The sequence below is a fragment of the Myxocyprinus asiaticus genome, chromosome 23 (assembly GCF_019703515.2).
Source record: "Myxocyprinus asiaticus isolate MX2 ecotype Aquarium Trade chromosome 23, UBuf_Myxa_2, whole genome shotgun sequence".
NCBI classification, from domain to species: domain Eukaryota; kingdom Metazoa; phylum Chordata; class Actinopteri; order Cypriniformes; family Catostomidae; genus Myxocyprinus; species Myxocyprinus asiaticus.
The window spans coordinates 29,303,973-29,327,718 of NC_059366.1; the positions used below are offsets into that span (position 1 = coordinate 29,303,973).

Here is a 23,746-nt window from a genome sequence, read left to right on the forward strand (position 1 = left end):
ACTGAGGACACAGGCGAGCGTGCTGGTTAGGACCATGGGGCGCATCAGATAACAACGGAGATTTCAAAGCAATGGCATTATGTTTAACACTTACGGACAAGTTTTTCCTCGCGTCTCAATAGGAATACCTATCTTGTTTTCTTTTTTTTTTCATTAAAGTTTCCTCTTTTTTTAACGGTTGTAGAGAAAACGCGTTCAGTAGTATGGAGTTGTGAATGAGATGAGCTTTACACAGGTTGTCGGTTTCCTTGCGTTTTCGGCAATGTTTAATGATTGAACATTTTGTGTTAATTGTGTAATGCAGAGGGACATTTGATTTGTGGAAAGTTCTGGAGCAGACTGTAAAATAAAGGTTTTATACTAAAACCCCGGCGCAGTTTTTTTTTTTCTTTTTTTTTTTTTTTAAGTTCTGAGGAGGAACTCTCCTCCGCATTTCACACAGTTTGAAGTATCCTTCGGAGAGTGTTTGGAGAGAGGATTCAGAGAGACTTCTGCCAACTTGAGCGAGAGCACCTGGGGACATTTGGCAGTAGCGTGACCGGGTAAAGATGCTCTCTGCGTGTATACAACGTGACCATTCTCCCGCTTCTCTACTTGCTGTACTTCTACTATGCGGAATCCTTGCGACCCATACAGGTACGAGAAACTTTTATATATAATGTATATAAATTTGTTTAAATTAATGATATGTGTCTTCCTTACTTTCTGTTTAAAATATATAAGAGCAAGGATTCGCGCACACTCACGCGGACACATACACTCAAAACACAAGGCACTTCATTTTAAATATATTAAAACCTGTACAGTGATCTATCTATCTATCTATCTATCTATCTATCTATCTATCTATCTATCTATCTAATCTGTCTATCTGTCTATCTATCTATAGTGCTGTGAAAAATTATTTACCTACATCCTGATTTCCTCTGTTTATGTGTATATCTCATACTAAATTGTTTCAAAAGTTCAAACAAAATCTAATATAAAACGAAGGCAATCTGAGTAAACACAAAATACAGTTTATAAATGATAATTTTATTTATTGAAGCAAAAAAGTTAACCAATACCAATTGGGCTTGTGTGAAAAAGTATTTTCTCCCTTAGTTACTAAATCCCCAAATCTATGAAACTGAATTCATAATGGGGTTCAGCTGGACTAGACACACCCAGGCCTGATCAATCAAATCAACACCTAAATAGAACTTTTTCAGCAGCATGAAGTTGGCTAAAAGGTCTCACCCAGTAGCACACTATGCCAAGGTCAAAATAAATTCCAGAAATGATGAGGAAAAAGGTGACTGAAATGCGTCAGTCTGGGAAGGGTTACAAAGCTATTTTAAAGGCTCTGGGACTCCAAAAAACCACAGTGAGCGCCATTATCTCCAAATGGAAAAAACTTGGCACAGTAGTGAACCTACCCAAAAGTGGCTGACCTTCCAAAATTCCTCCAAGAGCACATCAGCGACTCATCCAGGATGTCACAAAAAGCCAAGTACAACATCCAAGGAACTGCAGGCCTCTCTTGGATCAATAAAGGTCACTGATCATGACTCCACTATCAGAAAGACTCTGGCCAAAAATGGAATCCATCGAACAGTAGCGAGGCAAAAACCACTGCTAACCCAGAAGAACATTAAGGCTCGTCTGAATTTTGCCAAAACACACCTTGATGATCCTCAAACCTTTTGAGAGAATGTCATGTGGACTGATGAGTCGAAAGTGGAACTGTTTGGAAGACGGGTCCCGTTATATTTGGCGTAAATCAAATACAGAATTCCACAAAAAGAACATCACGCCTATGGTCAAGCATGGTGGTGGTAGTGTGATGGTGTGGGAATGGTTTGCTGCTTGAAGGCCAGGGCGACTTGCAGTAATTGAGGGAAACATGAATTATGCTATCTACCAGAAAATCCTAAAGGAGAACATCCGGTCATCAGTCTGAGAGTTGAAGCGCAAGCGCAACTGGATTATGCAGCAAGACAATAATCCAAAGCATAGGAGTAAGTCCACCTATGAATGGCTCAAAAGAAGCAAAATTAAAGTGTTGGAGTGGCCTAGTCAAAGTCCTGACTTGAACCTGATTGAGATGCTGTGGCAGGACCTTAAACAGACAGTTCATGCTCAAAATCAGGATGGGGAAAATAGTTTTTCACAGCACTCTATCTATCTATCTATCTATCTATCTATCTATCTATCTATCTATCTATCTATCTATCTAATGTTAATAAGGCAGTGATAGGTAACTAAGAACCAATTGAAGGTATATCATCTCTTTCCCTTCAGAGAGGAATATTTTGATGATGATCTCCTCTCTTTCTGCTTGCGGTGTTGAGCTTCTAAGCAGTGGAAAAAAGCAGAACCCCTGTTGTTTCTGGAGTAATTAAGGTTTAGCTCAATGCCTTCCTGGCTTCTGAAAGAGAGAGAGAGAAAATAAACCTTGTAAAAAAGGAAAGCATCTGAGGAAAAGCAGAGATAGTGAATACTGAATTAAAGTGGTTGCCTTTAAATCTTAAATCAGTTCATATGTGTTGCTTTACTTTTCCAGTTGATGTGGTTTATGGGTACAGTACATGCAGCAAATGTTATCAAGTGGCAGTAAAACTTTTTCTAAAGATTTGTTTTCGAGGCCTACTTAAAATAAAAATAAAATGTCCACAAGCGGATAAATGTATTTTGTGCAATATATTACTGTAATAAGCTGTCAGGTGACCTAATTTTGTTTTTATTTCTAATCATTGAAGTAATCGAGTACTACTTTAACCTCAAGTTAATGAATGTCATGTTTAATAAAACTGAACAAATAGTTTGGAGAAAACAAAGTTAAATTAACGGTAGTGATTTTCTCTGAAAATGGTCATGCTTGATCTAATAAAATGAACTATTCAACTTTCTTCCAATTTGTTTTAAGTGGGTAATCAACTGCTGTAATATTCTGGATATTATTAACAAAACAAAAAAGAGATGTCCGCAAGTAAATCATCTTGCGAAGTGTTATTTTTTTCCTCCATGATGGCTAGCTTACCTTCTGTCTGACTTAAGAAGTCATGGGAAGCATTGAAGCGTCAAAGAAATCTCTCTTCCTTTCTGCACTCTCTCAATATGTAACCAGATACACATAGAAATGCACATTCATTGAGTTTAGTTCATTGTTTACATTCAAAGAAATTAGTTCATTTTCTCAATTTAGTTAATCAAAATCAAAAAAAAAAAATTAAAAACACTTAACAGATAGTTCACCCAAAAATGAAATTCTCATAATTTACCCACCCTCATGTTTTCAAAAACACAAATTTATTTGTTCCTTGGAACACATGAGGAGAATTTTTGATAAAAGTTGAGATGCAGCTTATTCTCATGCAATGAAAGTGATTTTTGACTGAGGTTGAAAATCCCTTTTGTGTTCCACCGAAGAAAGAGAGTCATACAGGTTTGGAACTTTGGAACGATGAGTATAATGACAGACTTTTAATTTCTTGGTGATGAACTACCTGTAGAGGAGACTAATGTAGATGAATAGATGCATGTTTTCCTCTATAGAGTCTCTATTTTGATGTATATGTGTGAGAAACTCATTGTTCAGACCTGAACTGTTTATGATTTTAGAGATGGAAGTTCTCCAAGACTGAATGCTCTGTTCAATTTGAGCTAAAGTGTCTCCCAGGGAGACAAAGATGCCGGCACATATTTAAGAGCATCCATATAGCATCACAGTCAAAACAGATAATATTTATCTTCTCTCTCATTCTGTCCATTCCTGTATTCTTCCTCTCCCCCCTCCTGTCTGTCTGTATTTTGGATGTGCTGAGCTCAGGTTTCCTGTATGGTACGACTCTCTCAGTGTTGACATACACATTAATTACCCAGACTGCCAGGAACCCACGTCTGGGTCCTTTGCCCCATCAGCTTTTCTCTTCTCAGCTTGAAGTGCGTGTGTTTGTGTTTGTGTGTGTGCGTGTGTGTGTGCGTGCGTGTTTGTTTGTTTGTTTGGCAGATCATCGCTGTATACACGCTTGAACTGGATTGAGACTGGAGTTGTGTGTTTTATTGTATGTAATGGAGTCACACTGTTTGGATTTGCTTGCGCGTATGTGAATTGTTGTGAGAGTTGGAGAAGATAACTCGCTTAAGAATACTATGATTAAGACCAAAACTTTTGAGTGTATCATTTGGACTGTTTAAGGAGGATTAGGTGGAGGAGGTGGCCCAGTGGCTGAAGTGTGGAGTGCTACTGGTAGAAAAGTGGGTGGGTCATGGGCCAGGCTAGAGTGCCTAAGGTCAAGATAGAGGAGGGAGGTATGCACTTGTTTCTCCCCCACCTCCCCATCATGTTTAGCGTAACATGTTGGATCCTCCCAGTGAAGGCTGCCGGAACTCACCAACCGCAGTCCAGGGTATGGGGGTGTAATTGGTTATCTTTGGGAGTAGGAGGTTTGTGTTTTGCAGTCAAGTTTTTTTTTTTTTTTTTTGCAGGCAAATGTTGCTTGCCATGCATTGTATGCTGAAAAAGTGGAAACCTGCAATTGCTATTTCTGCTTGATCTAATCCAGAAAGATAACCTTGAAAGGTTGATTTACTTTAATGAAATAGCATTTTTGACCCAAGTAAAACTAGATGATTTACCATTACATATTGTGAAATTCAGTTAAGGAAATGCAATATTCTAGTGAATGGATATTTTAGTTAAATGGATAAAGTATCCAAAATTTTTAATTCTGTCATCATTTATATCAATATCAGCAACACTCAGTCACCATTCACTTTTATTGCATCTTTTCATTTTTGTCCATATTATTCTTGGAAAAAAAGCTAACATTTTGTGTAACATCTCCTTTTGTGTTCCACGGAAGAAAGTCATACAGGCTTGTAACAACATGAGGATAAGTAAATGATGACAGAATTTTCATTTTTAGATGAACTATCCTTTTAAGCTAACAAGCAAACAAGTCTGGTGGGAACATCAACACACCCAAATACTATGGATCAGCAACCAAAACACAACATACACCTCAGACAGGGGATGGGAATCGTATGGAATTTAACCATTCCAATTTTGATTTCACTTAACAATTCCGGTCCCTAACGGTTCCGTTAACGATTCTTTTAGTGCTTTTGAGGAAGAAATATTTGGAAATAAGAAATGCTGTTCATGTTATATTTACTTTAGATTCAAAAGATCCAACTCATAAAAGTAATTCGTTCGGTAATTGGACTACACTGGTCGTGCTGTATGTTTCATGCTGCTGATTCAATAGTGGTATTGGAGACCTTATCTTTGTATGTTAGTACAGGGTTGCATCAACATCGGTGGAATAATGCACTTTCGAGAACCGTTAATGGAACCGAATGTTATGAAAATCATTCCTTTCTGGTATGTTTTGAAAAAAGAACACGTTCTGAATCTGTTCCCAACCCTATTGATGACCAGCAATGCTGGCGTTTTCAGCAGGGAAAACTTGTAGAGGAAGAAGGCAAGGGAAATGCGAAGGCAAGAATGCATAGATCAGTGAGATGGCTGGCAGAGATTTGAACCACCAGTCTTGTGGTGTCCATTAGCTTTATGGCTGCTGTGGGAGGGCGAGGGAGGGGTGAGGAGAGGGCATTGGAGGAGATCGCTGGTTTTCCACTCACCCCCATACTGTATTATTCATCACTGTAAAGTGGCCCTCTTTAATATTTTAAAGGAGTTTATGGTTGGGTGTGTGATCTGTTTATGATACAATGGATTCTCGAATTGGTGTTCGACATGTGTCTTTTGTGTGTGCAGGTGTAATTGTTGAGTGCATTAGTAGAGAAACTTGATGAGAGTATTGTCATTGGGTTATTGCCGAGGGCACAGTATCACTTGTTCGAGAACCAGAAGTTCTTCTGATACTGAAACTCAATAACTTACTGAATGTCAGATAGTTGAATGTGATGGTGCATGGTATGTGTGCATGTGAAGATCAGACAGTGTCAGGAATAGCAGCCACATTCATCTACAGCTTGAAAGTAAAAGACAAAAAGAGTGTGAAACTGAGAGAAATATATCTCATAGAGATGTATTATGATAGATGGAGCCTAGGGATTGCTTTTTAAATAGACTTTATTAAAAAGAGAGTGCAAGTGAAAAGTCAGGAGTCAGAAGCATTGGCATTCAAGCATCATTAAGTCCCTGGCACAGTCTGAGAGAAGAAGACAGCGACTGGGCTGAGAGAAGGAGGGAGAGTGAGGGACAGCGACAGTGAGGAATGTGATGAACAGATTGTTGAGTGGAGATGTTTTTATTAAGGTTCTTATCGATGCCTGGAGCTCTCTGTATTAATGGTGGACATTTTTAATGCTTTGCCAATACTGTGCATGTTCACCACCATAAATCTACAACAAACAGGAGAGATAGAGTGTGTGAGAGAGGAAGAGCGAGGAAACTAGGTTGAAAAGATATACTGTAAAGAATATGTGGTGGATGTAGTTGCAAGAGAAAGATTAACTCCAAGACGAGAAGGATAAATACAAAACAGAGGAGCTGGAAAGGAGAAGGTTGAGGGGAGACAGTGTGTGTAAAGGGATAGATGGATGGATGATGGGGAAGAAAAGAAAGAGACTTTAATGAAGTCAAAATGAGGAGTAGATGGTTGAATGAGAATAGAAGAGTTGGAGACTCTTCACCCCACCCGGGTTTACAGCAGCTGGATGGTGGTGCTTGTGGGTTGGAGGGGTGGAGAGTGACAGGGTCTTTGGAAGAATGACTCGGCAGGGTAGCTTTGTGCCGGGACTGAATAGAGAAATGAATGGGGCTCTTTTCTGCCATTATGTGTGGGGTGGAGGGGGAGCTGGAGGAGGGGTCGGCGTATTCGTAGCTTCTTTAGCCCACAAGAGTGACTGACGGTGTATGTTTGTGTTTCCTCTCTCTTGGCTTGCCATTCATAGTCACACTTCTTATTCAGTTCTCATAAACAATACTGTCAAGAGTTGACATGTTTGAGTTTAAATTAATTGGGCTTTACTATAAGTATGACCAAGTATTACCCTTTTATATTTTCCTCAACCTATAGAGTGCAACAGTCATAGTAATTTTCTCCATAGACAAATTGATTTTCAATAATAACTTATAAACCTTTAAATACAGACCTACCATGAGGTCTGAGGTTGTAAACCAGTGGTAAATGCTTCTGTTGAAGCCATTATTCTGCATTTTTTCAACTTCATTTGAAAAAAAAAAAAATGTTTTAATAGTGTTTTAAACTGCATTACCTATGAATCCTGTAGAGAAATATCCACCGATCAGAAAGCTGTGGCTAACCAACTGCGGCAAATGAGACCAGCAGCAACCACCCACTTCCATGATAAAAAACTTGCTATAGAATTCAAATATATTGTTTCTGTTTATAAACAGCAACATAAAATCAAAAGTTATATTGAGAGATATATATATATATATATGTATATTAGGGATGTGCGAGACTAGTCGACTAAACGGTTCTGATGCTGCTAGTTGACACTGGAATTACTAGTCGGTTAATATTTCCCCCATTAAACTGATAATAATTTTTACACATTTAAGTTTGGCTTTATATTTGTACAGAGACTGCACTTAAATTACTGTCATATTAATGTTACATATTTTAAATAGAATTAATAATACAAATATTATTTAAAAAAGAGGATATCTGGAGCAGATACAGAGTTTAATTTCACCTCAGGCTGCGTGTGCGTCTTCCCTCTCTCACTCGTGGCACGCGCAGGAAAATGTCCTCTCACTAGACAAGCAAACTCAGCAAAATAGTTAGGAAATCACTTTGGTGGTGCAGGAATCGGCTTTCCAGATGTTTGAAAGACCCTTTGGATGTTTTCACATTTGAGTCTTCTTTACATCTGTGCATGCTTGGATGTTATTTTTCCGCTGAGTGGGAAAACCTGTTAATTATTTTCAACAATGTTCTGACTTTTACTTTGTGATTTCCGTTTAAAACAGGCTTTTAGGGTTGTTCCATTGATCCTGCACTATTCATTCAACTGTTTTCAATAAATATGTCTATTAAATATTTGCTAACGTTGATTCAGTGAATGCGTGTCATGTTCTATATTTAATGTACAATGATCATAATGCAAGGTGAGCAAGTCGCAGATAAATGCCCTTTTTCAGTGGAATTTAGCATCGTATTTGGAATAGATTAAGTATTTTAAATGGGTTGCATTAACTTTTTTTTTAACTGTTTTCTGAAGGTTGGTTTCTCTTTAGACTAGTCAACTAGTCGGTTACAAAACTTCCGTTTAAACGACAGTTAAATTAGTCGTAGCGCACATCCCTAATCTATATATATATATATATATATATATATATATATATATATATATATATATATATATATATATATATTAGTTTTTAATTCAATAACGTAATTCACAATGTTTCATGGGACTGTAGTTCCTTCCCTCATTAAAGAAGTTTAGTACACAGACTTGTTCCTTTTTGTGCGATTTTTCAAGTACTTTTTTTTTTGCTTCAAATCAAAGTTTGGAATTTTGCGATTCAATGGTTGATGGAGCGGGTTGGTTTGGTACTTTTATGAAGGATTTTATGAAATCCCCATGAAAAAAAAAATTAATGGGAAAAACACTTCCGGGACAAGATGGCTGAAAAAGTAGGCGGTCAGTGTTGTGCTCAATTGGCTCCATGCTTTAAAATAAACATTTCCTTGCTGAGAAACATGCAATGCCTGTGCATTTCACAATGAGCCAGACCTACAGCTGAGGCTCATGCCAAGCCAACAATATCTTTGGCGGACAGCTTTCACGTAAGCACAGTGTAGAGGCTGCTGTGTCTGGCAGAGTCCAAAGATTTCTGCATAGTGTTGCATCAATTCCAAACCCAACTGCATGACAGACATCTAGGAACATCAGTCTCTCACTCTTAGTCTGTCAAACTGTTTGCTTTGACGGTCTTCAGTTGTGCTGGCTGGAAAACTGATGCCCTCATTTTGATTGATAGATAGATGTGACTTGCAAAGTTTGTCTTTTTTGCTGCCCTTTTTATGCTTAATTCTCCAAGCAGACTTTCTGAGTCTGACTGGCAAACTGACTGCTTGTCTGGTTCTTCAGAGTAATACTTTATTTTAAAAGTTAAAAGAATCTGGATTGAAAGGTCTCCAGCTCAGGCCCCCTGATGGTGCCTGTTGGGGTCTGGGTAGCATGTCAGCATGTCAGATTCCTTTCGGCAGGGGTCTGGAAGTGTTGGTGTCAGGGACACGTGAATAGGTTTCCTGCTGTCCATCTGCCTTTGTGGATCCTGCCTTAAAAGAGAGACTTTCTGAGGCCATGGAGATTTCTCTCATCTTCTTAGCCTTCAAAGGAAGTTCAACCTGGTCCATGGCAAAAGATTAGACCTCAGCCAATCTGTGGTTCATGCCAGAGTGTAACTGTATGTTTTTCTTTTCTGTCTCATATAGAGGATAAATTACTGGTTTAAAGGAATGTTTCAGGCTCAACACAAGTACAAATACAAACTCTGTTTTCAAAGAAAATAAAAAATGTGTTTATAGTCATGCACTTACAATGGGAATCTATGGGGCAAGCGTACAATTGTGGCACTATAGACTTCCATTTGAAGTGCATTTATGTACACATTATTCTTTTGTTTGTTTGTTTTGAAAAACTGAGGTATGAGCTATTATTGTCTGAAGTAATGGACAGCATGCCACATAGCTTGCATTTGAGCTTAATATGTACAGTATTTAACCCAGAATATTCACTTTGGTATAGTTCACCCAAAAAAGAAAATTATACCATAATTTATCATCGCCCTCATGTTCTTCTAAACTTGTATGACTTTTCTTCCATGGAACACAGAAGGATTTGTTAAGCAAAATGTTAGCCTCAGTCACAATTCACTTTCATAGTCATCAAAAAAGATGCAAAGAAAGTGAATGGTGACTAAGGCTAACATTCTGCCAAACATCTCCTTTAGTGTTCCACCGAAGAAAGAATGTCATATGGATTTGGAACAACAAAAGAGTAAATAAATGACAGGATTATTATTTTTGAGTGAACATCCGTTAAAGTCTACACTACTATTTCACAGATCAGTTTTTGAGAGGCTATAAGGTATAAACCATTCCCTCAGCCAGCCATCTCCCATCATTTTTTGACTGTTTTTGGTTTCAGTTTATGAAACACCTTTCTCTTGTTCTTTTTACTTGTCCATTGATACTCCACTTCACTTCTGTTTGCTCACTCCCTCCTGTGCTCTTATTCTTTTTGGCTCCTTTATTGTGAGGGGGGTTTGTGGATTTACTCGGAAGGCAGCATAGAGAATCCTATCTCTCTGAGTTTAAGGGCTATTAAGACTCCCATCTGCCCCAAGGGTAGAGGAATATGGGGGGTAGAAGATCTTTGGGGGTTTTTATTAGGGTTCTACCATGGTTTGCATGCTACTAGGGGCCTCATGGGAGGAATGGGGGATGTTTTTTCTAAGAACACACACATACACTCACATACACACACATGCTTGCAACTGGCTGGTTCTCAATGTCACAGTACTTGCATGAAAAGTCCCCTGTGTGTGTGCCGTGCGGTAAATGCATTCTGATGGTGTGTGACCAAAGAGTAATGTCCTCATGTGGCGTCGCTTTAGTTTTCTTTGTGCCAAATGTAGAAGGCCACACAGAATGTGCTTTTGTAAAGAGAGAAACCCTGACTCTTGCCTGACCAGGAAATGAGAATATGGCGTTTGACACACAAGCACTTTATAACAGAGGTTTTCAAGTAGGATTTCACAGTGCAATAAATGCTTTATGCACTGAAGCTGTTGCATAATGTTTGGCATGTTTGTATGTGGTAGTTTATCATGTAACTAACCTTTAGACACTAAAGGGATATTTCACTCAAAACTGAAAATTCTGTTGTTTACTCACTCTCACATCATTCCAAATTCAAACCTGTATGACTTTCTTGCTTCAGTGGAACACAAAAGGAGATGTTAGGGACAATAGGCAGTATGTTAGTCTCACCATTAAATTCCTTTTCTTCTTTTTTCAATGTAATAAAAAGCAAATTGTGACTGAGGTTGTCATTCTGCCTAACCTCTCATTTTGTGTTTCATGGAAGTAAGAATGTCAAACAGGTTTGGAACAACATGAGGGTGAGTAAATGATGTCAGATTTTTTTTAACACTCCGATAGACACTGTTTCATTCATCCAAATAAAAGCAGGTCATTCCTAGTGCATGATCCCCAGTTCCAGAGTTAACGCCTTGGGATGAGTCTGTCATGGATTTTGGCTGCACCCTGACTGCTGGGCTTGTTCTGGAAGGGACTAAATAGTAAAGATAATCCCCATGTTGTTGCCATTTCCACACCCTTCGGAATGATTCTGCTTTTCCCCTTTCCAGTGTTGCATGGATTTTTTTGGGGAAGGATAAGGTTCCACTCCCAGTTGACGGAACTGTCTCTTGCCCAATTGGGCCAGTGCAACGATTTTGTTTTTTTATGCATTCCAATCCTAAACATTTGTTTTTCTGTGACATTAAGCATTGTTGCAATATTGCATATTGAGATATTTAATGTCATAATATAAATAGTTATATTTTATTATAAAATATATCTAAATATCTAAAATATTTTAATTATATATAAGATATTTTTATAAAATGTATATTTTTAAAATAATTTATAATATTAATGTGCATTCAGTAAATTTTGCTTAATTAAAAAAAGTTTTACTCCTAAAGAAATGAATTGGTATTTTGAAACATATATGCACTACCGGTCAAAAGTTTTGAAACACTTATTCTTTATTAAAATTTTTTTTTTTTTTTCACATTTTAGAATAATAGTAAATTCATCAAAACTATGGAATAACATAAATGGAACTATGGGAATTATGTTGTGACTAAACAAAATCCAAAATAAATCATAACTGTGTTATAATTTAGCATCTTCAAAGTAGTCACCCTTTGCCTAGAATTTGCAGACATGTACTCTTGACATTTTCTCAACCAACTTCTTGAGGTATCACCATGGGATGCTTTTTAAACAGTATTGAAGGAGTTCCCATCTATGTTGGGCACTTATTGGCTGCTTTTCTTTATTATTTGGTCCAAGTAATCAATTTCAAAAACTTTTTTTTATTTTTTATTACATTTTAATTTTATAATGAAATACATAAATTAATATGGTGGCACAATTATATTTATGTCTACAAAACTAATTTCAAACAATTAAGCATACACCTTCAGATAAAAAGATTTTTAAGATCATGAAAAACATTTCAGTCAAGTGTTTCAAAACTTTTGACCGGTAGTGTAAATATAAAATCATGAGCTCTCACATGAGATGAAGACTCCAGTCAGTAACCTTATATAAGCAGTTTTATTCTATATGGAGAGGGTCCTCTCATGGGGGCTGCCATGTTAGGATCACATGACCATCAGAAAATTACTTGCTTAATCTCAGTAACCACCCTGTTATTGGACACTGTCATTCAGGGATTAAATTAATCCCGTCTGACTGTGAATAGTGAATTTTTACAATGAAATCGGTAGCTAAAAACTATTGCATTTGAATGATGCTGCATCCATAACCCTAGGTGTCAGTGTAAGTCCAAGATGACACAAACAAAAAATTACTGAGTGCACGTTTAATACATATAAAAAATTTTGGTGATAGGACAAGTTAAAATGTGAATACACGTACACGCTTGCTGCCAGGAGAAGGAAAGTGGAGTAAATTGGAGGAAAGCACAGGGGATCTTAAAATGTTAACTGGGGTTCAGAGGAAGGCCATGTTCACTGGGCCTGTCAATCAGGTAATGTGTGTTTTCACACACCTCGCTCATGCAAATCTAACATGTTTTGGCTCTGTGTCATTTGACACGTTGCCTTAATCCGTTCTAGATTGGCATTCTTGGGCTTAATGTAGCATGAGAGCATTTGCTTGCTTGCGTAATGTTTTAATTTTCTGCTTGTGCTTGTATTTCATACTTCTTCCCTCCTCTTCTGTTCCCCAAGCCTCTTACCTGCTGATGGACAGATGGACAGCACGGCCGACCTCACCCTCACCTTTCTACTCACTCAGCTCTGCTTCACATCTCTGCTCCGATTAGCAGGTGTGCTGAGTACGTATCGGTGACTTGCAAAACCAATGTTTACAGAGCCCCAGACCTGAGACCCAAACTTCAAAGCCCTTTCTAAAAGTGTTGCCAACACTCCACCAACCCAGACCAAACCCCTCTCGCCCATCAATTCACAGTGAGCAATATGATCCCTATGTCTGTAAATCACAGCAGTGAGCACAGGGTTGGCTAGCGCCCTATCACAGAGTGGCTCATGTTTATAAAGATTAAGGAAACAGATGGACGGCCATGCTGACTGGTGTGGCTTCATTAACTCCCCACGCACGACTGTTCTAAACTCCGCCGGCCCTTGCACGTCTTGCTCCGGAGTGTTCCATGCTGAGTTGAGCCAGCCCAGAGGTCTGCAGGGGGAGGTGGATTGCTCTCATGAAGGCTGTGAAGATGTTTATTGATCTGAAAGCTGAGATGTGTACAGGGTGTTTCACCATGATTGATTAATGTTGAAGTGAAGCAGTGGGACTTTATTTAAAGATAGACTCCTTGACATCATGTTGTTAGATCAGGGGCGCGAGACTGTATTTTATGTTAAGTCTTCAATGATGTGGTTTTTTGAGTTTGTATGGCTATTTGTCAAAGAGCATATGGCAGTATAGCGATAACAAGCTCATTAAAAATAGTATTGTAAAGGGGTTAGAGGGAAAGGAGGAGGCGAGAACCGGCTTGACAATATAAATAATAGTTTAATAATAAACTTAAACAAAAAGACACACAAACACATACAGGGCAGCTGCCCATAATTCTCTCTCTCTCGAGCTGCCCTCTCCGGTCGCCTTTATCCCTCGCTTGCCTCATCAAGCTGATTGGGGTCCGGGCTTGTGTCATTCCGGCCCAGCCCCGCCCTCCTCCGCACAACAAGTATGTTAGGACATAAGGGGTTCATTTTTATTTTTTGGTCAAACAAAGTGAAACCAGTTGTCTTACATTCTCCTTTTTTCTTTGTTTTTTGTTTGAGACTAAATGGAGATCAAATGGGGACTTTCATATAAGTCTGAGGTTTCTCAGATGTTATGTCCTCCAAAAAGTTGCTGAAACTGCACATGGAAACATAATAAATGTCATGAACTGTGCTCAGTTTTGCCAAGACTTCTTCCAAGACCAAATTATCTGAGCTATGCCATCCACATTTTTAAAACTCTAAACTCATGTTTTATGTCAACAATTGTCTTAATTTAACTAAAAATAACTGAGATCCCTATTATGTCTTTTGAACTCTAAAAGTCTTCCTCTGGGTAAACACTGCGTCACAGATTTTTAGCTCTTGCAAGATCTAATCATAGATGACCACATTAACTTTTTTTTTATTTTTATTTTTTTATGATAAAACAAGTTTTTTTCTTAAGGCATTTGTTGCAGCATGGGAGACATCTGCAATTAGTATCGCTTCAGAAGAGGCTTTATCTGTCTTCTGGCCACTCCTGTGCACCAACCATGCATCACTCTGTCTCAACATGTCTGTCTGAAGTCCTGTAAAATCACTATTCTGTAAGCCATGTACAGTGCAGTTAAGCCACAAAGCCCCACCTTTTGTACAAGTGCATGAGGTTAACCTACAGTAAACCTCCAACCCTTTCTCTTTGTCTGGTCTGTAGCATTTTAACATTAAACTATTTGCTACTGAAGACAAAACATGCTCAGGCTTTGACTGAATCTTAATCACTGACCTGAGACAGGCAGACAGACAGCCAACCGGCAACTCATGTGATTGAGGTTGTGACAGAAGATGTGTTTGGAAGGACAGAACCACAGGGAGTCTGCTCTGTCAGGAGAGATGTAAGTGCTGTACCCTATAGTATGTCATTCAGGGATAGACAGGTGGTGGAAGAAACAAACTGGCATGAAACACTGGTTGTGCTTCTGGGGTCAGGGAATACTTTTTGTAGAGGTCTTTTTGTTTCCATCTGTCCAAAAGAGGGATTTAAGCACAACAAAGACCCTACAGGGATCTGTAAGGGTAAACTTATTCCCAAGCACAGATTTTTACTTTTAAAACTCATTCAGAAACCACTTCTTTGGGCATTGCTCAACTGATTTTGTTTTTTGCGATGCCATTGCTACAGTGTGTACTTCTAGTTTCTTATAAAGACTTTTGAACACACTTTTGAATTTATTTTTTTTTTAAATATTTTTACATTGAAGTTAAAATGTGGGAGAAAAGAAGGCATGTGAATTGGGAGAGGTCTTTCTCATAGTCATTTGTAGCTTAAATCTTCATTGCACGGCTGCCAGTAGAAAATAGTGATTATTTTGCTGCGTAGATGCTCTCGTTATTAAGTGCGGGAGAGCTTTTGCTTTATTGATTAAAACTACTAAGTGTGACTGACAGGAAAAAGGGATGTTTGTATGAGTCTTTGTGTATTTGATGGTGTCCACCCAGGTCTCGCACACTTGCTGACTGCGCTTCAGAATGTATTTGTTTCTGAGTGTGTGTTTGTATTGAGTGACTGTTATACAGTGGTGTGGAGGGTGTAAATCAGTCCTAAATGAGGCATGGAAACTTTAGCACCACAATTTACACATCTGTCCTGAAGGCACAGACACACTGGAAATAATGACCCACAATTGACTGTAGACTGTCTGATTGCCACAGAGGACACAGAGAGGGAGAGAGAGAGAAATGGTGGGAACAAGACTAAACAGGACATACAAAACATAACCGCTTTCTATCTCTTCCTTTTCTCTCAATAAGAGGGCCAATTACATGATTATTCCTTACCTGTCTTTCATCTGGTGAGGAGAGCAGTGTTGAAATGATGGTCTTCTCTCATGTAATTACACAGGGCTGTTCTGGATAAGGGTGTCTGTCGCACCCCACGACAGCGATACAGCCTTAAATACCTTTGAGGACATAAAAAGACCCATCTGACACATTTGATCCACCTGGTAACTTGAGAGGCTCCTTCAGTCTTTTGAAGAATCAGTATTCATGCTGCAATTTTCAGTCTGGTTTTACAAGTTCATCAGACACATTAAAACATCAGCACTAATAAGTAGTTCTTAACACTGGTCACCATTGAGAATATGTGGTTCTTTGTAACTTGAAGCATGGGAACACAAGATTTGTTGTCTGTCATATCTATGGCTAGTCAAGGTCTGGCATACAAAGGTGCTCATAGAGCTAGAGTTCAAAGGTGATTTTTTTTTTTTTATCAAGTGTACAATGACAATATTGTTTTAAAGGGTTAGTTGCCTAAAGATTCTGTCATTATTTTCTCACCCTCATGTTGTTCCAAACCCGTATGCTGTTATTTTCCCCGTGGAACACAAAAGTAGAACTTTTTGAAGAATTGTTAAGCAGCTGTTACCATAGAATGAAGGCATTTACATGCACAATCTCACGCGATTATGCTTAATGCTGACAGTGTGTAAGGTCATGTCAACACCTTAAAGGAATATTCTGGGTTCAATGCAAATTTGACAACAATCAACATCATTTGTGGCATTCGTCCCTCCTTTTCTTAAAAAACTAACAAAAATGGAGGAAACAGTGAGGCACTTACAATAGAAGTGAATTGGGCAATTTTTTTTTGAAGGCATAAATGTGAAGCTAATTAAAGCACTGACATTAATTCTGTTAAAACGCATGCATTATTTGAGCTGTAAAGTTGTTTAAATTGTCCTTTTTACAATCGTTTTAGGGTTTGTTGACATTACATCATAATGGCAACGGTGTTGTAAAATTGGAAATAACTTTACACAGAAAAGGTTAGCAAGTGATTTTGACTAAAATCACATTTACACACAATAGTGGCGTGTGGTGGACTTTTGAAATGTGGAGGTTTAACCCATACAAATCTGAAACCTGATTTATCACAGCATATTTTATGAAAAAGTAGGCCTGCATAAAAATATATTATATAAAAAGTCACATATTTTGCTTATAGATGCAACAACATAATAACAAAATAAAAAAAATGGCTGTTGTTCTATATATAACATATCAGCATATTATCATACAATTTGTATAGAATATGTACATACTGTATATGCCCCCCCCCCCAACACACACATTTTTAAGCATAAAATACATATTTTTGTAAGTTGATATTAACACTATCAAATCAAATCACTTTTATTGTCACACAACCATATACTCAAGTGCAATAGTGTGTGAAATTCTTGGGTGCAGTTCCAAGCAACATAGCAGTCGTAAAAGTGATGAGACATATACCAATTTACAATAAACATCAGATTAACACAACACAATTAAAGTCTAATACACATAATTACACACAACACAATATACAAATAATAACATACACTGTACAGTATACAATACACACAATACAATAAAATGTACAGTAGGTTGTATTGTACTGTATTGACATTCAGGCTGTCGGTTGATAGTAAGTTGTTAAGAGAGAATATAATATAATAATAATATAATTTATGACAGTCCGGTGTGAGATATAAGAGTAAGAGTAATAAAGTGCAGTGCTGATGTATTTTGATCATGGGAGATCAAGAGTTCAAAAGTCTGATTGCTTGGGGGAAGAAATTATCATGAAGTCGGCTGGTGCGGGTCCTGATGCTGCGATACCGCCTGCCTGATGGTAGCAGTGAGAACAGCCCAAGGCTCGGGTGGCTGGAGTCTCTGATGATCCTCCGAGCTTTTTTCACACACCGCCTTGTATATATGTCCTGGAGGGAGGGAAGCTCACCTCCGATGATGTGTCTGGCAGTTCGCACCACCCTTTGCAGTGCTTTGTGGTTGTGGGTGGTGCTATTGCCGTACCAGGCGGAGATGCAGCCAGTCAGGATGCTCTCTACAGTGTAGGTGTAGAACCGTGTGAGGATGTGGCGGTTCATTCCAAACTTCCTCAGCCATCTCAGGAAGAAGAGGCGCTGATGAGCCTTCTTCACAATGGCTTCAGTGTGGATGGACCATGTGAGTTCCTCAGTGATGTGGACACCCAGGAACTTTAAGCTGCTGACTCTCTCCACTGGTGCTCCATTGATGGTGATGGGACTGTGTTCTCTGTCTTTTCTTCTGAAGTCCACCACGAGCTCCTTTGTCTTACTGACGTTGAGGGAGAGGTTTTGCTCCTGACACCAGTGTGTCAGAGTGTGCACCTCCTCTCTGTAGGCTGTTTCATCATTGTCAGTGATCAAACCTACCACCTTCGTGTCATCAGCAAACTTAATGATGGCATTGGAGCTATGTGTTGCCACACAGTCATGTGTGTACAGAGAATACAAGAGTGGGCTGAGAACACAGCCCTGCGGGGCTCCAGGTTTGAGGGTCAGTGATGAGGAGATGTTGCTGCCTATTCTAACCACCTGGCATCTGCTTGACAGGAAGTCCAGGATCCAGCTGCACAGCGAGCTGTTTAAGCCCAGAGCCTGGAGTTTCTCATCAAGCTTGGAGGACATTATGGTGTTGAATGCTGAGCTGTAGTCTACAAACAGCATTCTCACATAAGTGTACTTTTTTTCCAGGTGGGAGAGAGCAGTGTGTATTGTAGATGCAATGGCATCATCAGTGGAGCGGTTGTTGCAGTAAGCAAACTGCAATGGGTCAAGTGAGAGAGGCAACACAGAGCAGATGTAATCTCTGATTAATCTCTCAAAGCATTTGCTGATGATGGGGGTCAGAGCAACAGGACGCCAGTCATTTAAGCAAGTGATTTTAGATTGCTTTGGAACAGGCACAATGGTGGATGTTTTGAAGCATGTGGGGACTACAGACAAAGAGAGGGAAAGATTAAAAATGTCCGTAAAAACACCAGCCGGTTGGTTCGCACACGCTCTGATGATGCAGCCCGGAATCTGGACCCGCAGCTTTGCGGATATTCACCCGTCGGAAGGATCGGGTTACATCCGCTACAGAGACTGAGAGTGTACTAACCTCTGTAACTTGGGCTGCGAGAGCTCTCTCCGTGAGGGCGGTGTTATTTCCCTCAATACGAGCATAAAATTTATTTAGCTCATCCGGGAGAGAGGCAGCTGAGTTTTTATTCCCTTTAAAGTCCGTGATAATACTAATTCCCTGCCACATGCTTCTAGAGTTGGTGGTGTTAAACTGTCCTTCAATCTTGTTCCTGTAATGGCATTTTGCTATTCTGATAGTTTTGCAGAGTGCATAATTGGCTTGTTTATGCTCCTCCGCGTTCCTGGATTTAAAAGCAGAGGTCCGCACATAAAGTGCCGCGCGAACATCGCTATTAATCCATGGCTTCTGGTTCGGATAGATCCTTATTGTTTTGGTCGGAACGATGTCCTCTACGCACTTTCTGATGAAACACGTTACGCTATCAGCGGAAAGCTCGATGTCGTCATCAGAGGCGGACCGGAACATCTCCCAGTCCGTGTGATCAAAACAGTCTTGTAGCGTAGAGTCTGATTGGTCCGACCAGCACTGGATCGTTCTGAGGGCGGGTGCTTCCTGTTTCAGTTTCTGCCTGTAAGCGGGCAGAAGCAGAATGGAGGAGTGGTCCGATTTGCCAAATGGTGGGCGGGGGAGGGATTTGTAGCCATCCTGGAAGGGAGAGTAGCAATGGTACAAAACCCGGTCCCCTCGTGTGTTAAAACTAATGTGTTGGTGGTATTTTGGTGCTACTGATTTGAAACTGGCTTTGTTAAAGTCCCCGGTCACAATGAACGCGGCCTCAGGGTGCGCGGTTTCCGGTTTGCTTATAATCCCATACAGTTCCTTGAGTGCCCGGTCTGTGTCGGCTTGTGGGGGGATGTACACAGCTGTGATAATGACCGCTGTGAATTCCCTCAGTAGCCAGAATGGTTGACACAGAAGCATGAGAAATTCCAGATCAGGAGAGCAGAAAGACTTGATAGAATGTACGTTCCTCTGATCACACTAGGATTTGTTGATCATAAAACATACACCACCACCTCTGCTTTTACCTGAGAGGTCTTTCGCTCTGTCCACTTGGTGCATGGAGAACAAAACAAACAAAGCACTACCATGTTGTGTCGGAGCTCGCAACGCAGCAGCCATACTCGGCGCCATCTTGAGTCAACGTATCAAATCAAAGACTCATCAGGTGTATGCATTGTTTTATAATTATTATTTTTTCATTGCCTCAAAACAATACCTACAAGAATACAGCAATAAGCATATTGCATTAATATTTCATCTGTTCGCCTATAATTTTTATAGTCATCTTATTTTTTGATCATCCATCATCTCCTCCTTTGTAAACAACACAGGGTTCGTGATGGCACGGATCTGTACCTTTAAGAGCAAGTGCTCACTAAAAAGCGTGGCACTCACATACCATTTCAAATTTCAAGTAATTTTAAGTTCATTTTGATTTGGATATGACCAAAAATGCTGTGTCCATGTCAGTTAGTTGCTTTCTGTGCAAATAATTTCCTGACTTCCATCAGTTAGTCCCATTCATAGAGATCTGCAGAAGCCTGCTATGAGGTGAGGGCATGAGAGGCGGGCTCTATCACATTGATAGATTGACAGCATATTGATGAATCAGTGCTAACTGAAGCCAGTGTTTCCCTTCATGACTTTTTGCCTATATTTGGCGATTATCTTATGCCCCCCGCCCCCCCACACACACACCATTCATGAAATATTGCACTGAGCTGAAGGGAGGCTTTATTTGAGAGACGCTGCCTCTCTCTGAAACTTTATCCTCTTGGTGTCGCTTTTTGACACAATATCTTTAGAAATACAACTGCTTTACACATTGTTTGAGCACACATTTTGTAATATTTTATTTGTTTTATTTATGTACAGTCATTTATTTTGCTCACCCGAATTATTGAGGAGGCATTGCCTCCCTTGCCTACTCAGAGAAATCGTGACTGACACACATATTGTTTACATCTTGTGGCTATACTTTTGAAACAGTGAGGATTTTAATGTCTACAGATTGGCCCCATTCACTTCCAGTGGTGCCTCACTGTTACCCAGATTTTTGCTTTTTTTTTTTTTTTTTTTCAAGAAAAGGAGGGACAAGTCAAAATTAAGTTTTTTGGTAGTCAACATTATGCCACAAATGCTGCTGATAGAGCTAAACTTGTATTGAATATTCCTTTAAACATTTTCTTTTATCGGGATAAGATCATAAACAGTTTAAGAATTAACCCATTGGCACAGATAGATTTTTGCCCATTACCCTTATTTCATGTTGATGTAAAAACCTTTACCAGCATTCTTACTGGTTTTTCCAGTGTGCTGTGCATATGCCTGTGAGCATTCTGACATCAAAAGCAGAGAATAACTTGATAATTTCAAATCTCATGTAAACACAGTTTTCTTACATTGTCTACTATTTTGAAGAAGCTTGTTTTTGGTAGTTATCACAGCGTATTGGTGTGTAAACACACTCAATGACAGTTCATAGTGACCAGGGCTTCAAAGCTTTAAAAAAGGACAAAAAACACTGTAAAAGTTCCATTAAAGTGGTCCATGCGATTTCAGAAATGCATAAAAAAATAGTACTAAAAAAGTACTCAAAGTTCGTCTGAATTGTTTTGTTAAAAATTATCAGCATGACATATTAAACTAAGAACAGCATATAACCACATAAAACAAAAACACATGAAAGCATAGTCAGGTTTTATAAAAGCTTGAAAAGTTACATGGTGCATTATAATTACCACCACAGGGACAGTGAAGAGGAATATCCTAGTCCATTTGAAACTGTGCTTAGATATATTAAGATTTTTTGGGATGCTCAAGGTGGAATCAAGGGAGGAAGTGTAAATAATAATAATAATAATAATAATAATAATAATAATAATAATAATAAAGGTTTGATATTTAAGTTTGAAACTGACAATTTAATTTCAAAAGAATTAATATTTACATATTTTTTGTAAGATGGATTGAGAATCTTTCTCCTTGCTTTCTAACTAGACATTACATTTCGTAGAGCATAATAATGGCAGACCACAGTGCACTGTCTGCTGTAAAATTTAGGAGTCATTGATGTCGTGTATGCTCAAATGGCATTTCACCACAACTCATTCAAAGGTCAGAAAACAAAGGCTTCAGCAAAAGAGAGTCTTTCAACTAAAGAAAGATAAATATATGAAACAGAGAAAGGGATTGATTAATGTTGCAGTAAAAGCAGATAAATCAGTCAAAGATATAAAAATGCCATGGAGATGTGCAATTAAATCATCATAGTTGTGAGAAGATCTTGTGAGACATTTGTACTGGATCCTGATAAATATCCAGATAAGAGCAATGCAGATCAGTTGCTTGTATGTACTTGTTATGACTTAGAAAATCAAGTTCCTGAGGATCTTGCATTTTATGAAGTGATAGAACATCAAATGGAGCTTGAAAGTGGGAGGTTGTAAACTTCTGATTTTGATTTAGTGCCTAAACTCTAAAATATTTTTTCTCCTGATAAATTGTTAATAGGAACAAGCAGTTATACTAAATAATAAAGCAAAGGACTAAATAGATATTGGTTGATACATTGTAAGCTTAATTAGTAGAGTACTCAATTACCAAAATAAGTTTTTTCCACTCAAAATTAGCTACCTCTGGTGATGCACCGCTCAAAGCTTACAGGGTTATTTCACCCAAAAATTAAAATTCTCCTATCATTTACACACCCTCATACCATCCCAAATGTGCTGATTTGCTTTTTTGTTAAGAAGTTAATTTGCACTTTGGCGCTAACGCGCACAGCAAAATCGTGTCTCGCAGATCCTGAGTTCTCACAATTTTTTCTCTCTCAGTCATCTGGGAGCAGTTCGTAAGAATAGTGCTGTCTGTGAGAACACTGCATAGGATCTCAGACTATCTCAGGATGCATATGCAAATAACATGCAATGACATTGGGACTACAAGGTGAATTGTCATGTGTGTAATCATTATTCAGTACAGCCCCAGAAATGGTTGTTGAACAAGTTTACTCTTTAGCCTCCATTTGTATGTTTTCAAATTATCATTTTGATAATAGTAATAACCTATGGGAATATGTTACAGTATATTTTATAGTCTAAAATAAGTTAAAATGATAGGCTTATATTGTATTTAGTTATTTGTTGAATACAAATGGACATAATGCAGCCTTATACATGGGTTCATTTGCACTAACTAATAACCAAGCTCAGACAATGCACTGACCGATTGGTTGTTTTAAATGTATTTTGCACATCCTTAACTTTTTCCTGCAAATTATTACCGAGCGAAAGCAATGTGTAACTTCTGAGCCATTAGTGTCACCAAACAGAATTGCAAAAATATATTTTGGACAAGGAAAATTGCAAACAAGTTTCTCAAACAATCCCATCGATCGGTTGTTATTGATCTGCAAAACAGATAGTCCCGCCCTAAACTTGTACCTTTGGATGAGCCGATATTGGATAGCCCCACAGTGCTTACACTTTAAGGGGAATCAACCTACAAATGTCTTAAAGTTGTCTAAGAATATTAAATTGGAATAGAAGAAAGTATTTAAACATGAAAAAAAAAATAATAATAATAATTACCCACATCAACTTTAAGAGGAGCTCATTCAACAACCAATGAGCAAGCCACACGATGACATCAAAAGTCTGATTTTGTTTTTCACCTTTTACATTTTCAATCTCTCACATTGCTGATTACTCTCCGCTTTGCCTTTAGTATTTCCTGAAGCTTCCAGGTTTGAGCGATGGCTTCATTGGGTCGCAGCCCTGATGAGAACATGGTTAGCTAACTGGT

General features: G+C 38.7%; 1 protein-coding gene across 1 annotated transcript in view; it reads left to right on the plus strand.

The window, feature by feature from the left end:
• Positions 1-548: 548 nt before the first annotated feature.
• Positions 549-23,746, plus strand: part of LOC127413784 (netrin receptor UNC5B-b-like) — a 96,255-nt gene continuing 73,057 nt past the window's right edge. Inside the window, exon 1 of the mRNA XM_051651209.1 lies at positions 549-636. Coding sequence (XP_051507169.1) covers positions 549-636 — 88 coding nt within the window. The remainder of the gene's footprint in view (positions 637-23,746) is intronic.